Source organism: Rhineura floridana, chromosome 8 (genome assembly GCF_030035675.1).
Source record: "Rhineura floridana isolate rRhiFlo1 chromosome 8, rRhiFlo1.hap2, whole genome shotgun sequence".
In the NCBI taxonomy this organism is placed as follows: Eukaryota; Metazoa; Chordata; class Lepidosauria; order Squamata; family Rhineuridae; genus Rhineura; species Rhineura floridana.
Window position 1 is genome coordinate 31,418,482 of NC_084487.1, and position 17,015 is coordinate 31,435,496.

The 17,015-nt window shown below is 44.4% G+C and overlaps 1 protein-coding gene across 2 annotated transcripts in view; it reads right to left on the minus strand.

Annotated features, from left to right (window-relative positions):
• CREB3L2 (cAMP responsive element binding protein 3 like 2) overlaps nt 1-17,015 on the minus strand; it is a 104,283-nt gene that overhangs the window by 13,070 nt on the left and 74,198 nt on the right. For both annotated transcript variants that reach the window (XM_061638753.1, XM_061638754.1), the window contains exons 3-7: nt 11,512-11,684; nt 7,753-7,840; nt 6,187-6,368; nt 3,369-3,515; nt 1,012-1,070 (exon numbers count right to left, since the gene is read on the minus strand). In XM_061638753.1, the coding sequence (XP_061494737.1) occupies nt 1,012-1,070; nt 3,369-3,515; nt 6,187-6,368; nt 7,753-7,840; nt 11,512-11,684 (649 nt within the window). The remainder of the gene's footprint in view (nt 1-1,011; nt 1,071-3,368; nt 3,516-6,186; nt 6,369-7,752; nt 7,841-11,511; nt 11,685-17,015) is intronic.

The following is a 17,015-nucleotide window of genomic DNA, read 5'->3' on the forward strand; positions in this document are numbered from 1 at the left end:
AGTGAGATGTGCTTTCTGAGCTGCTGTTAGTAAGGTAACAAGGATCTGCCACAGTCCTTTAATTCAGAAAAACTGAATCTCATGCCGAGTGGTGCGTGTGTGCATCAATTTTACAAGCAAGTGTAACTTGCATTGCAGAAAGCCTATGTGGTAGAGGAAGAGATGCTGAGACCCTAGGGCAAGAGAAGGAAAGAATCTCAACAGCTTATTCCACCCCAAATTCTGTTGTGAACATGGGTTTTGCAGTATTACCTCCAGGTCTCTGAGTACCTATCATCTGTACATAGGATCTGTTTTCTTGTGTTCGTGACAGTAGGTTTTCCACTAGCAACCACTAGGGGGCATGTCTCTCTCTCTCTCTCTCTCTCTCTCTCTCTCTCTCTCTCTCTCTCGTCTTTGTGGCCATGTTGGTTCCTCCTTGCATCCAAAATAAGCACAGCAAGATGTCCCTATCAATAGCTGGAATTCTTCGTGAACACATAAAGCTGCTTTAAACAGAGTCATACCACTGGCCTTTCTGACCTACTCTTTGAATGGCAGCAGCTATCTAGGGCTTCAGTGCAGTGGCCTCTCAGCTTGCCATCCAAGAGAGATCCTTTAACCAGAGACTAGCAATACATTTACATTTTAATCCTAGGCATTTCTGCCTTTAAAAAAAAAAAAATGTTCTATCACTGAGCTCTGGACCATCCATTTTTTCTACCCCTTCCAATGTCTTTATTGCAATCTAATGATCTTTCTCAGGCACAAGGAGGGATTAGCAAGGGTGGGGTGCCCCAAGGATTGCAGATATACGAAAAGAAACTGCGGAGGGAAACCCACAAGCAGCCCAATGAGGACTGACCATGCACAGTCACCATGGAATGCTGACTGACCTGTTTCTTTTGGGGCAGGGGGACTGGAGACAGAAGACTGTGTGGGAGGGAGAATGGAATGGAGTGTTTTCAAGTGGCAAGAATGCAACGTTGCGCAGTATGTCCACACTTGCATGGATCATTCTGGCAAGCTTACCTTTTCTCCAGGCTGTCCATGTATTCCTTCTTTTTCCTTCTGCTCTCCTGGGCAGAGATCTACAGGAGAAATAAAAAACATTGTTGACAGCAAAATAAAATAAATTGTATTCTGATAATGGCAAATGAAAGCAACTTAAAAATTTTAAGACTTAAAATGATGCTGCCCTTGTTAGCTATTTTTAGGGCTGTTAATCAATCTAACCTGTTTTATTCAGTTAAATCTGTGTATATCTGCATATGAATTAAATGATCATACTGAAGAGGAAAAGCACAGTCTTTTGTCACAAGTCATACTGGGGTGTTGCCCATACCAGTTACCCATGGCATGGCCCTCACTGGGAGGATCCCAGCACGCCTCCAGTTCCTCCCTGTCCACATAAGGGTGAAGCAGCATGCCAGCAGAAGATGGTGCAGCCAGCTCCATACCAGAGAGCAAGGATGGGATGCAATTGGAATTTCAGACTAGGACCAGGGAGTGCTGGGGTCAAATCCTTATTCAGCCATGACCTTGGGCTTGTCTCTTTCAGCCTCAATGAACTCATCGTTGGTGTTTTATGGATAGTGTGTGTGTGTGCAACAGACAGACATGTATGCCATCCTGAACTTCTTGGAGGAAATAAGATACAATGGGGAGTGTCTTTTGTTTTTGTTTTTACAAACACCACCCTGTCATGAGGGCTATTGCACCCAAGACAAATTTCTGCAAGATCTGATTCCCTGATCTCTTTCTGGCCAATTCCACCAAATCTGGGCAGGAGAGTGGTCTTGTGGCAAAGAACAACAGTAGTTTTGGATAAGTCTATTTTTGCTGCTATTTGGATTTTTGTTCTATCTATATTGTTCAGCCTTAGCACAAGCTTTCAATGGATTGCCTGGAGTCTGCAAGTGGATGGATGGGAGAGAACAGGCTGAAGCTGAACCCCGATAAGACTGAGGTATTACTAGTGGGGGACAAGGGAAGGTTGGGTGATTTTGACCTGATACTTAATGGGGTGAGTTTGCCCCTGAAGGACCAGGTCCGCAGTCTCGGGGTCATCTTGGACTCCCAGCTGTCTATGGAGGCTCAGGTTTCTGCAGTGAGCCGGGCAGCTTGGTACCAACTTCATCTAGTACAGAGGCTGCGACCCTATCTTCCCATACATCTGCTCCCACGAGTGATACATGCCCTGATCTCCTCTCGATTAGACTACTGTAATGCGCTCTACGTGGGGTTACCCTTGAAGACGGTCCGGAAACTCCAGCTGGTACAAAACGCGGCGGCACGCTTAATAAAGCAGACCCGCCGCCGCGATCATATCACCCCAGTGTTGATTGAATTACACTGGTTGCCAGTTGTATACCGGGCCCAATTCAAGGTGTTGGTTTTAACCTTTAAAACTCTATACGGTTCCGGCCCAGTTTATCTGAAGGAGCGCCTCCAGTATCACCAAATATGCCACCAAACAAGATCAGCCTCACAGGACCTTCTCTCGGTCCCACCGACTAAGACAGCTAGGTTGGTGCGGACCAGGGAGAGGGCTTTTTCGATTGTGGCCCCCACCCTCTGGAACTTACTTCCCTTTGACCTTCGGCATGCCCCCTCCCTGTTGACTTTTCGCCGAGCCTTGAAGACCTGGCTCTTCAGGCAGGCCTATGGGATCTCTGGGATGGGTTAGGTTTTACACTGTATTAATGTAAGATGGTCTTCAGATGAGATGTTATGATATTAATAATGTGATGATTATGTATATGAGCAGATTGTATTTTATATTGTATTTTATATTGTACGTCGCCCAGAGTGTCCGTTCAGTCGGACAGATGGGCGTCTGCTAAATAAAATTTTATTATTATTATTATCCTGATGAAATACTGAGCTGATGAACCGGAGTTATTTTGAGTAGCCTAATAAAACATCGTTTCTATGACTGTTTAAAATCTTGCAGCAGCCCTTTCAAAATCCTGCAGATGTGTTTTTGCAAATGCTAACAAATGATCCTGAAAAATCGTTCTGTTTTATTGTGCATTGTACTACACAGTCGTTACAGTGAGCCTCTCTGAGCGTTATTTCGCTGTGGGAAAATAGTATACAAATATACTGAACCAATATGCTGAAGATGATAACAGAGTTCCATGGTATGGGAAAGAAAACAGGGCCAGCATGATTGGGCACTTTGCCAAGCCCTGGAGCCTGCTGGTCTTTCTCCTCCTCCCTGCTGCCGCCTGTTCACCTGACCTCTGAGGGAGTGAGCAAAGAGAAGGTACAGCACCCTCCACCTGCCTCACGCATCTTGCCCAAGTCCTCAGTGCCCCCCCCACAAAACACACACACACCGGAAATAGGAATCCAAGTTGGTTAACAACTACCACCACCTGTACCTTGTTCTTGATTTTCCTGCGGATCTTCTTCAATGCTTTCTCTTCTGCTTTTGTGAGGGGAAGTTTCGTAGGGATAGGATACCCTTCTGCTATCAGTGTTCTCTTCTCCTCTTCTGTCAAGATCAGGGGACCTGTGCCTTGCAGTTTCTGTGACAGTGATAGAGACAAGGGAATTTGGGTGGGGGAGGGTTTTTTTAAAAAAAGAATAACACTGTTAAGTCTTTACAAGAACTGCATCCTCAGATCAATGGCTTCTGCCAACAGCAAGCCAAAAGTGGTGGCAATATATGTGCAAAGAGCTCCAGAGAACATAGAAAGGGGGTCTATCCTTTAAAAGAGTATTGCTCTGACTGAGATGATCATTCATGTATTAGGGTTCTCACTCAATTAAAAATAAATATTTTAATCAGTCAATCTAATCCAGGTGCATTTGTTCCTCCAGATGTTGCTGAACTACCTCTGAACTACATCCCTCCAGATGTTGCTGAAATCCCTGGCCATTCACCATGCTTCCTGGAGCTGATGGGAGTTGTAGTTCAGCAACATCTGGAGGGCCAAAGGTTCTCCACACCTGATGTAACTAATAACCTGCCTAACGAAAAACGTGCTGCAACTCTAAAGCATAATATCTTCTGCATTTAATGTACAAAGCAGAAGCTTGAAAGTCACCTATTAGGGAGGATATAGTACTGGATTTTCTGCATCTGCAGAGACTAGACTAGATGACCTCTGAGGGGTATCTCCCATTCTATTTTTATATGTATATAGGCATAATATTGCTTTGGATCTTTTGGAAACTGGAAACCATTGTGCTTCCTTTGCTGGTTCTATCCCTCCAGGTTGTGGGGTCCTACAGAAACTCTCTGCTATCTTGGAGGGACCCTGATGCTGTCATCAACTGTCCAGCTTCCAAGACAAAACTCCCTCCTCGTGACAACATCTTGGACTTTCCACAGGCATCTGGTTGGCCACTGTAAAAACAGGATGCCTGACTAGATGGGCCATTGGCCTGATCCGGCAGGGCTCCTTATCAAGGATTGATTGAGCAGACAGACAGAGCGACATTGATTAACACTGTTTTCCTTTCCATTTGTCCAGCAGAAAAGTGAAGACCACCATGGCTTAAACTCCTGCACTGGTCCTCCAGGTGATGTTGCTGAACTATAACTCCCATCCTCTCTGACTGCTGGCCACGCTGGTTGGGACTGATGGGAGTTGGAGTCCAAAACATCTGGAAGGCCACATATTGGTGCACTGAAGCCAGCCCCATGCAGGTACATCTTTGAACAGGAAGGATCCAAATGCAGAATCTCTGTTAAATGGGGAAGGCTTGTAGCCCAGTGGAAGAGCACCTGCTTTGTATACAGTAGGTCCCTGATTCAATCCCCTGCGTCTGCAGTTAGGGCTGGACAAGATTACCATCTGAAGCCGTTGCCAGTCACTTGGTGTAAACAATACTGACCTAGAAGGACCAATGGTCTGACTCCATATAAGGCAGCTTCCTATGTTCCTAAACAGAGACAATCATCTATTCAGCTGTAGCAATACCCAGGGGCGCAATATTTTTTGCAAACAGGAAACTTATTTTCTGCTCTCTGCAGCAAGCAATGTGCTAGTTATCAGGGCCAATTTTTATGTGATGACACGCAGCTCTAGCTCTCATTTAAATCTTCACCAAGGTTGGCTGTGGAAACCCTGTCCAAATGTCTGGAGTCGGTGAGTGGCTGGATGGGAAGGATAAGCTGAAGCTGAATCCTGACAAAACCGAGGTGCTGTTTGTGGGAGACAAGGGAAGGCTGGGAGATATAGACCTGGTGCTTAATGGGGTACGACTGCCCCTGAAAGACCAGGTCCGTAGCCTGGGGGTCATCCTTGACTCCCAGCTGTCCATGGAGGCTCAAGTTTCGGCTGTGAGCCGGGCAGCACTGTATCAACTCCATCTGATACGGAGGCTACGCCCCTACCTTCCCAATCATCTGCTCCCACCGGTGGTACATGCCCTGATCACCACTCGCCTAGACTACTGTAATGCGCTCTACGTGGGGTTACCCTTCAAAACGGTTCAAAAGTTACAGCAGGTACAAAATGCAGCGGCACGTCTGATTACAGGCGGCCGCTGTAGAGATCACATCACTCCTGTGTTGAAGGAGTTGCACTGCTTGCCGGTTGTGTACTGAGCCCAATTCAAGGTGTTGGTTTAAACCTTTAAAACCCTATACGGTTGTGGCCCAGCTTATCTGAAGTAGCGCCTCCAGCATCAACGGGGATGCCGCTCAACAAGAACAGCCTCAGAAGGCCTTCTCCGGATCCCACCAGTCAAAACAGCTAGACTGGTGAGGACTCGAGAGAGGACCTTCTCAATTGTGGCCCCCACCCTGTGGAATTCTCTCCCAGGTGATTTACGCCATGCCCCGTCTATAATGAGCTTCCGCCGGACCCTGAAGACCTGGTTTTTTAGGCAGGCGTTTGGAACAAGCTAATTTTACTGTGTTTTAAACTTTTAACTGTTTTATATACTATTTTATTGTGTACGTCGCCCAGAGTGGCCACTGGCCAGATGGGCGACTAACAAATCTCATAATAAATAAATAAATAAATGTGCTAGTGGCTTCTGGGTGCCTCGATCTTTGCACCCCCCGTAATATTTGGTGTCAATTAGAGTTCCAACCCCAATCCACTTGAAGACCTTGCTCTCAGAACAGGAGGGATTTTGAGTTTAAGATTTCCATGATGATACGTAGTTGGAGTGGTTACAATAAAGAATAACACATCAAACACACCACATTAATTAAAGGAGAGAAAGAGAATGCCCCCCTACATGTGGTGCTGTTAAGAGAGGGGAATTGGTAAGTGCTGAAGCCGTGCGCGATGTCACTTTAACCGTGGCTTGCAACTGTGTGGGACTCGATGGTGGGAGGGACCTGGCTGGGCTCTGTCCACCCTCTGAATCACTTCCATGGCTGCTGGGAGGGGTTGGAGGCATGTGCAGGGTATCCACGGCTGCAAGAGACAGAAGATGGGGGAGCAGAGAGGAAGAGGGGGGGGAAGTAAGTTTGTCTTAGAGCATTAGAAAAAAACAGTGGACTAGTTCAGATGCAACCATCTCAATTTGATAAACTATGGTTAATTAGACCAAGGAAAAGCCTTGTGCTCGCACCCTCCCTCCTCTTCTCTCTCCTCCGATCACATGCTTGGCTTTGTTAAATCACAGTTTCCCATGACATCAGAACTGGGAAGTTATGAAGTAACCACTGCTTACAAAGCAGGATCAGAACTTGGTTTGAAAACTGCGCTGAAATCATGGTTTCCAAGTTTGGATATCATGGAAAACTGTAGTTTTAACAAAACACATTATCTTTCTTGAACTCAGGCAGAGGAGGAGATGGGAGATTCTTATGCCTGAGCCAGGTCAGAATATGTAAAGTTTAACGAAAGGACCAAAGTATTTCAAAATTTCAAAAATATAACTAATGGGGCCCGCAGCTATCCAGCATTCCAAGGATGGAAAACCTGGTTGGGGCTGCTGAAAATTGGAGCCCTAGCCCTGTTGTAGACAAATGTCCAAACATGGCCATTTTCTCCTCATATAGGACAGGTCTCTAAGCTTCCCAGAAAGGGGGGCTCCGATGATGCCAGCGCCTTCTGGCCAGTGGAGGCTGGTCCATTCGGGCAAATGGGGCACTGCCCACCAACTTCAGTCTACCCTCAGCCAGCCCCAACCTGCTTGCCTTCTTACTTACAACTGGTCTGGTGGTGGCTCCATCTGTCATTGGTGCTGACTCTTACCTACTGTTAGTAGCACTCCCAATGAGCACCTGGGATCTGCTTGTCAACAGCTACTGTTGGGATCCTTGCCTTTTGCCCCACCAGTCCCAATGATCACCAGCCACCAGTGCTTCTGGCCCTTTTACTCCTACTCCTCCTTGTTGCTGCTGCCATTGAGGGCTTCTTGTCAATAACACCCCAAAACCTAGATCTAGCACTACTCCTCTTCATCATCTCCTTTAGTCCCTACCTATGCCAGTATTTCCCAACCTGGTGCACCAGATGATTTGGAGTACAACTCCCATCAGTCCCAGCCAGCATGGGAAATACTTACCTATACTATGCCAGCTTCTTTCCAGATGAAGCTTCCCAATGCACGCACCTGAATTATAAATCAAATACATTCCCATTAGATCAGGGATGGGGAACCTATGGCTCTCCAGATGCTCCTGGACTCCAGCTACCAGCAGTCCCAGCTGACATGGCCAACAATTAGGGATGATGGGAGTCAGGAGTCCAGCACCATCTGGAGGGCCACAGGCTACCCACACCTGCTTTAGATAAAGGCTCCTCTTCTCCCTTGCATCATATGGAGGGAAATCAGTAGTATATAACCAACCTTCCTTGGAAGAAAGGTTCAGGAACTGATCCACTTCATGGGGCTCTAATTTGATCTCCGGGAGAATGTTGTGACTCAACGGCTTAGTCTGTAAGGACAAAAAAGGGTTGAGAGAGACATCAAACTTTTAGGCATCTGGGCAGAACCTACTTTCTTTCTACTATTACAGTTTGTTAACCCAGACAAGCAGGATGGACATCATGGAATAGGGTAACCATGTGTCCTGTTTTGTAGAGGACAGTCCACATCTACTTTAACGATAAAGAACCTTAAGAAGGCAGAGCAGGAGTCTAGAAGCTGCCCATCAACTCCCCCGGGTTCCAGTCTTCCCCACCATGGTGAGTTGTGTTTCTATTTACAGTGCTTTCTAAATTTTCATTGACAAATATGCATATTCAGCCGCATTCGACACTACTGATCATACCATTCTCTTAGACCGCCTCTTTAGTATAGGATGCCGAGGAACGGTACTACAATGGCTCCGCTCCTTTCTGGAGGGCAGGCTACAAAGAGTTGTCCTTGAAAATTTCTCATCCAAGGTTTGGCCAGTACGATACGGTGTCCCCCAAGGCTCCGTATTATCCCCAATGTTATTCAATATTTATATGGAGCCCCTAGGAAGGATTATCCGCGAATTCGGAATACACTACCATCAATACGCAGATGACACCCAACTCTACTATTCTTTCCCTCCAGATACCATAGAGGCGGTTCATCCCCTAAACCAATGCCTGGTTGCCATACAAAACTGGACTAATAGGAATAAATTAAAACTTAATCCAGAGAAGACGGAGGTTCTGTTAATTGGACAAAAACCGTCTCATGAAATTAATAACCTACTTACCTTAGACGGGGTCCCACTCCCTCTGAAATCTCAAGTTCGGAGTTTGGGTATTATCTTAGATTCCGCTCTGTCCCTTGAACCTCAAATTGCAACAGTATCCAGAAGTGCTTTCTCTCAATTAAAACTAGTCCGTCAACTCCGTCCTTTTTTAGAGATGTCGGACTTGTAGCAAGTGACACAGGCTCTTGTGACCTCAAGACTGGACTATTGCAACTCCCTATATATTGGACTATCTGCAAGATCACTTCGCCCGCTTAAGCTGATACAGAGAGCGACGGCAAGAATGCTGACCAGAGCAAGCCCACAGACACACACCACACCTCTGCTTTATCAACTTCACTGGCTTCCGATCTCATTCCGTCATCAGTTTAAAATCTTAGTATTAACTTTTAAAGCTCTAAATGGTTCAGCACCAATATATTTATCAAATCGTATTCTGGAATTTAAACCTCAGCGACCAACAAGAATACCTTTTGAACACTCTCTCATTATCCCATCCACCTTTATAATCCGCCGTGCCAATACTAGAAATAAAGCTTTCTCGACCATAGCGCCCATCCTATGGAATAATCTGCCACCAGAGATCCGACGTTCTTCTTCACTCATGGACTTTCGCCGTCAGTTAAAAACTTTTTTGTTTCGTTTAGCTTTTAAACATTTAATAGTTAATTGATTTTTAATGTTGTTACTGTACTCTTATTGTTATTTTAGATTGTATTGGATATTGTTACTGTTCGCCGCTCTGAATTCTATGAACTAGGGTGGGATATAAATTATTAAAATAAATAAAATAAATAATAAATATATATATATTAGCATATGCAAATTTAATTCAAGTCTGCACCCCTTTTGGTGATGGGTTTCGTATTTATTGGTGATGAGTAAATGGCCACCCTACCATGGAAAAGACTGTGGCACTTCTTCTGAAAAGGCAGACAGAAACCATGAGACAGGGATTGGCCCTGTGGCTCTTCCCTTCTGCAAGGATGCAGACCCAGGCGGTGGGATCGGCACACTCAATGAAACAGAGTCAAGTCACGGAGCAGAACAGGCAAGAATTAGTTGGTATAAAAAGAAATGAACTGTTTCCCTAATACAAGAAGGCGGCCACTTTTGAATGCTCCCATGGTAAAAAAAAAAAAATTGCCTGCAAACAGAAAAGTAGTGAATCAAGAAGAAAGGCTCAAGCACTATCCTTCCCTACTGTGGCAGTTATTCTACCTGCAGAGACATTTAAAATATATACAAATAAGGGAATGATACTTTACCTGCAGTCCATTTCACCACTGCAAAATGCTGCCACCTTGTTCTGTGGCATGCTTAGGCCAAACATTTAGTATCCTGCCCAGTTATATGTTTCTTCTTGGTCTGAGTTTTAAAAGAAAAGTCAGGCCTTCCTGAAGAATTAAAAGTAGCTGCTAGGGGCAAGATGAATTGCTTCCTGACCCCTAGCAAACACAAAAGGATCTCCAAGCTATGTCTCTCTGTCTGCTGGCTGAAGGAAAGGATTGTTTTCTTTTAATCTTTATTGAGGGATGCATATCATAACGAAAGATGTGTCAGGGAATGGGGTTTGGCTATGTTTTCCTGTCAGTTATCCAAACGGTTGGGACAGCCAGTGTGGCATAGTGGTTAAGGTGTTGGACTACAACCTGGGAGACCAGGGTTCAAATTCCCACACAGCCATGAAGCTCACTGGGTGACCTTGGGCCAGTCGCTGCCTCTCAGCCTCATGAAAACCCTATTCATAGGGTCGCCATAAGTCAGAATTGACTTGAAATCAGTACACTTACTTTACTTTTTATCCAAATGGTGGTATACACTTGCCACTACCTAAGTGCATAAAATGGCCTTAACCCTACGTAATAAATACGAAGTGTCTATTGTGGCAATTGAGACTGGAACCTCCTTCTTCATTTCCTGCCTAAAGGGGAGGGACCATAGCTCAGTGACAGAGCACATGCTGCACATGCAGAAGGTTCCAGATTCAATCCCTGGCATCTCTTGAAGAAGGACCAGGTAGCAGATGGGAAAGACCTCTGTTCAAGACCCTGGAGAATCACTGTCAGCCAGAGTAATCTGTAAGGGCCTTAAGAAAGGCTTCAGAGACCCTGCCTGCCATCAAGATGCATTAAGCAGGTTGGCACTAGAGACAGGGCCTTTTTGGTTGTGGCCCCATGTTTATGAAATCTCCCTCCCTAGCTCCATGGCTGCCAATTTTAAAAACAAGCTGTTTTTAGTTACTATTGTAGTACCTTTTATTTACACTTCTGCTATTTTAATGCCTTACACTTAACTTCTGGGTTAAATATACATAATATTTCTTGTTGTTGCAGTGTTTTCATATAGATCATGGTTCTATGTTATGTTTTGATGAATTTCATGGTTTTAGTATGTTGTGAGCTGTCTTGGGAGGACTTGCCCTAAAAAGCCATGTGCAAATATTGAAATAGATAAAACAAATTAATATATGAATGCTGAGCTAGATGGACAAGTAGTCTGATCTGGTATAGAGCAAACATCTAATGTTTGTTTATTTACTATTATTACATTTATATCCCACCTTTCCTGCAAGGAGCCCAAGGGGGTATATATGGTTCTGCCCCCACCTTCCTACATTATCCTCACAACAATACAAGTAGTTAGGAACCGCTTTGATTTTTTTAAATGAATAGTGATATATAAATATGTTTATAAATAAATAAATAAAAATAAAGTGTAGTAAGGTAGGTTAGGCAGAGAGACTGCAACCAGCCCAAGGTCACCCAGTGAGCTTCACGACCACGTGGGGATTTGAACCCAGTTCTCCTGGGTTATAGCCCAACACTCTAACTGTCGCACCACACCTTATTAGCCAGTGACATCATCCACTTGCCCAGGTAAGGCACGATCAAGTTAAGCACCCCAAACAGTACCATGCTATCATCTTGCAGCTGAGGCTCTTCCACCTCCAGGTTTGTAGGGCTCGGTGTGGCAGTGAGGCTGACCGAGGGAGCAAGACCTGGTGTATCCGCCACAACAGGTTCAGTCTTTATGGTTGCTGAAGACAACTCTGAACCTAGACACCAGTCGTCATTTTCCAAATCAGCTGGAAAGGGGAGAGAGAGACAGAAATACACAGATATATTAGGAACCCGCAATCAGAACAGGCAGAAACAGAGGGGGGAGCTGAGGGAAACGAACAAAAGCAAATCCTAGCCAAGGACAAGCTGCCTGGGGAGAGAGCATTTAACTCATTAAGCAAAGCCTTTCTGCCTCCCCTTCCAGGCTATTACTTCTTGGAGAAACCTGGGGCTTTAAACAGTAGCCTAAACATTGCCCTGGAGTGAAGGTGAATTTGCTGAGGACAGACAACAAGTTAATTACTGAAAGCTGCCGAAAGCAAGACTAAACAAGCATTAGACAAAGCAGCCGGGGGTCCGCACAAGAGTACCGCCACCGCCTGCCTGCTTTTTGGCCTGCCTGCTTGTTTGGCATTTCTGCCATCGGCTTTGCGCCTTCACATGGCTCCAAAGATCAAAATGAAAACCACCTTTAAAAAGCAAGATCATTTTGCACCTAAGGTTTAAGTTCTCTCGCCACCAGAGCTTAATGCATCGGTGATCAATGGAACAATGCAGGGTTAGGAAACCCATGGCGCTCCAGACATGATTGGGATGGGAGCTGTAGTGCAGCAATATCTGGGAGGGCCACAGGTTCCTCATCCATGGGATGATTTCTCCGCTCAAGGGATTCCTGAAAGTCTTTCCACACTGCTGCTGCTATTGGTTATTTACATAGCAGTATCTGTCATTATCTTAGTCGACAACTTCACTTTAGCAGAAACGACATACACAGAAGATCTCTGCTTGAGAAGATACTTATTGCAGCAGCATGTAATTACCAGGAACTTTGGCCACAAAGGAAAGAGAGAAAAATGAAGAACTGAGAGAGGGGGGAAAAAACCACCCCATGGCCTGCTGCTCCGGTGGCCTTCAAAACGAGCAGCAACAGTAAAGGAAGGCGGAGGGTATTGCGTCGGCCTGATGCTAGTAATTACTTTGTGGTGTAATCTTAACCTCCCCTGCTGGCAAAAGAAGATGTAATTTGAATAACGATAGGCCAGGCCAAAAAGACTACGAACAAAAATTAAATATGTATACATCCTGTAATTAGACACTTCAAAACAGTAATCCCAGCTCTGCCAAAGATGAATAACAGTATAACAATAACCATATTTTTATATATAGCATTTATGCTCAAAATATTATTTGCCCTCACATAGGCAATATATATATATATATATATATACACACACAGACAAATTTCTCTGCAGAGCCAGTCTACTGGATGTCAAACTCATGACAGATGTTACACTTTGTAATAAGTTAGCTATATTTTCTATGATGTATGTACTCATTTATGCTCTTCCTCTGTCAAGTAATGTATGTTCTTCCTTCAGAAGAGGACTCCAGACATTCTAAATATCAACTCTCTGTTCTTATAAACTGCCTTAATATTTCTACAATACTGTATCTTTCGTTTCCTCAAAGCGATACCAGTTCTTAATGCCTTCAAATGTAATATGAATCAACGTACATGGTGCAAGTGAGGAACAAAAGTTTTGTTTAGAAAAGAACACTCTGTTACCAAAGAAAAACAACAAGCAATCATCTTTTTTAGATTCTATATTAAACAAGTGTGGCATTCTTGCCTTTCTCCCTATACATGAGCCTTGCTCATTATTTGAAGTTGGGCTTTTTATAACACAGAGAATGCAAGGAACTCTTCTCCTTCCTATAACTTCCATCCCCCTCATATCTCCCACCCACACACATGTTATTAATGGGCCAGGTTCACAAAAGATAGTTTAAATGACAATTGTCCTGTTGTTCAGGATATGTGTGCATGATATTCTATGAAGAAGCCAACATATACTGCCAACCTGGACCAGTATTTAATCTGAGTGGCAGCAGCTCTTCAAGGTCATAGCCTGGGAACGGAGAACCTTTGCCTGTCCTGCTATTGCTGGACTACAACTCCCATCAGCCCTAGTGAACATGGACAATAGCCAGGGCTGATAAGAGTTGTAGTTCAACAAAATCTGGAGGACCAAAGGTTCTCCACATCTGTCTTGGAAAGAGCTGGCTGCACCTCACAATGGGAGGTGACCACCTTGGGCGGATATTGCCTGGTCTAAACAGATCAAAACCATGGCGCTTGTGCCACCAGGAAGTCCTCCTTCTCCTGCACAACCCTTATTTAAATGGAGAGCAATGCAAGAATACTGCTTGTGCAGAAAACACTTTCTGGTAGATTTTGTGCCATATAAATCCAAGAATAAGGATGTTATTTGCATCCTCTGCCTTCAGCATCACTGTGTCTTGGGCCTCCTCTCTGACTGACCAGAGATCCTGTTAACAATGCTTATATAGTAAAGACACGCACCTTATACATCCCTTACATAACCCAACCAGGAGAGGGCAACCTGCAGATACCATCTCATCAGGAGGTCAGTTCTGCATGATGGCAGAACCAGGCTTTAGTGTGGTGGCACTCAACCTTTGGAACTCCCTCCCATTACATATCTGGCAGGCACAGTCCTTGTCTTTTCAGCACCTGTTAAAAGTCTTTTCTCTTTCAAACAACAAGCCTTCTAAGTGGAGTTGTGTTTTTTTTTAATCCCATCTGGTAATGAATCTATTTGGAATGGGTTTATATTTTCATGTTTATATGTTTAACGGTTTTTTAATTGTTTTAATTTTACTGTGAAATAGCTATGATTTTTTTTTATTTATTACATTTGTATACCGTCCCATAGCCGAAGCTCTCTGGGCGGTTTACAACTATTAAAACATTAAAAACAAATATACAAGTTTAAAAACACATTTTTTAAAAAACAATTTAAAACACATGCTAAAATGCCTGGGAGAAGAGGAAAGTCTTAACCTAGCGCCGAAAATACAACAGTGATACGCTTCATAGGAAGTGATTCATAAATGAAAATATTATTACTGTTTCTTATTTTTATTTTTTTAATTATTATTATTATTACCACCACCACCACATACAGTGCTTTACGCCTCTCAGCATTATGACCAGCATCATCACACAACTTGCCAAGGCAGACAAAAGTCCCTTTGTACTGTTTCTGCCATGCTAGCCTTGCCCCTCTGTTCTACCAGGTGAGAGGCTGCATTCATCTATAGTTTCCCTGAACGGTTGCCCAGAGGCAGGGGTTGCTCTCCCACCCATCCCCTCCCTTCTTCCTGCTCCAGCTACGACCACAGATAATGAAAGACAAGCTGTTGGCTTGCTCCTGACAAAGACAGCACTGTGCAGCAACTAAATACTGGAACCCTTTTTTCCCCAGACAGGCAGCCGTAGAAGGATTAAACGAAAAGGGAAAGGAAGGTAGAGCTCAAGTGTATGAGCAAAATAGTTATTTTTTAAAAGCTCTTCATCCCAAAGGATGGAAACGAACTGCCTTCAAGTCGATTCCGACTTATGGCGACCCTATGAATAGGGTTTTCATGGTAAGCAGTATTCAGAGGGGGTTTACCATTGCCTTCCTCTGAGGCTGAGAGGCAGCGACTGGCCCAAGGTCACCCAGTGAGCTTCATGGCTGTGTGGGGATTCGAACCCTGGTCTCCCAGGTGTAGTCCAACACCTTAACCACTATGCCACACTGGCTAGCAGTCACCAATTCAACTGGCAAGCCCAGGGCTCCATTTGTGCCACAGCTTGGCCTTGGAACCTGTTCCTCCATATCAGGGCTTGTTCTCTGAACCTGTGAGGAGCTTCTGCTCATGTGCAGAGTGTTAGCAGAGCAACACCATAGCTGAGCTGTGTGTGAACACACCCCTTTCCCAGGATATCTTCACACTGAGACTCTGGGTTTAGGACAATAGGAAAGCTTAGTTTACTACAGGAAATACATACTTGTTAGAAAAGATCACATTTCTAACTAACTAAAGTTGAAGAAGCAAAGAACCATGTTGCTCTTTCATCTTTGCTGGAGAGAGACAGAGAGAAAGGAAAGGTGTCTCTTCTCTCTCAAGGGGGGAAGAAAGAAGAGCAGGAGTAGGAAATGAGGCCAGCGACCCTAGGATTATTAGTTTACACCTGAAGGAAGGTCAGCACAAGTTAGGTCAGAAAGACAGTCTAGGACGTTTATCTACTTTATCCCCATGCAAATCCACTCAAGTTGAGTTACATCCCAACATCCAACAGAGCGCCACACACACAAAAATCACAGACCATTTTCCAAGGGTTCTAGGACGGAAGGCTTAACCTCTCAGGAAATCTGAGCCCCAGAGCCTACCACGACTTGTAGAAATTAAGCACATGAATCTTGTTCTCTTAAACCAAGGAATCTGCTCATACACACCATTATTTTAAATAATGTGTAATAATTGCATGGAGTTAGCACTGCTGCGCCATTTAGAGCCACACTTGGTTCCATTGATGTAAGATCTCACTTTGCTTCTCACATCTCATGAATGAACAGAATGCTGCCTTCTACATTTTGGGGATAGTAATACAAATTGTTCACAAGGCACCGGTAAGTTACACACACAGCCACTCTAGTAACACAATGGTTACCGACTCAGCCGGAATTGTTCCTTGGCTTGAGGATCTGAACGAAAACAAAGATCTTGTTTTGTGGCTTTACATTGCTGAGGGCAGGGATAAGCAACTTCTGTATTCCTAGGGGACACTCGCTTCTCTGAATCTGGGGTAGCCAATGTGGTATCCTCCAAATGTTATTGGACTACAGCTTCCATAACTCCTGGCCACGGACCATGCTGTCAAAGGCTGATGGACGTTGTAATCCAAGAATATATAGAAGGTCCCATATTGGCTCTTCCTGTGCTGGATGGCATTCTGGAACTACACACACAGGCCCCAAAATGCCCTGCTCTTCCTTAAACCTAAAGGTATCCAATCCTGGCATTGATCAGGATTACATCCATTTAGGCTTTAACAATGGGGCTTCAGAAGGAAAGGGCCAAAGCTCCATAATAGAGCACATGGTCTGCATGCAGAAGGATCCAGATACAATTGGAGCATTGCCAGCTCCAAGACTCTCAGGTAGCAGCAGGGTGGGGAAAAAGACCCCGCTCTACTCAAGAACTTGGAAGAGCTGCTGCTACTCCTAATACACAATACTGAGCTTCATTGACCAACTGATTGGTTCAATATTAGACACCATAGGTTTATGTGATGTAAAGTCACAGCAGCAGGTACAACCAGATTAAAGCTGACACCATCTAACAGCACGAATTTCATAGTGTGGAACACAAATGCCCAATTAAAGAATTACACCCAACACCAACACCCCCAGAACTAGAATTCAGTGTTAAATCAAATCTCTCTCTCATACTCCCACATCACCACCAATCGTCTTTTTCTTGCAAGTTAAACGATGGACAAACAT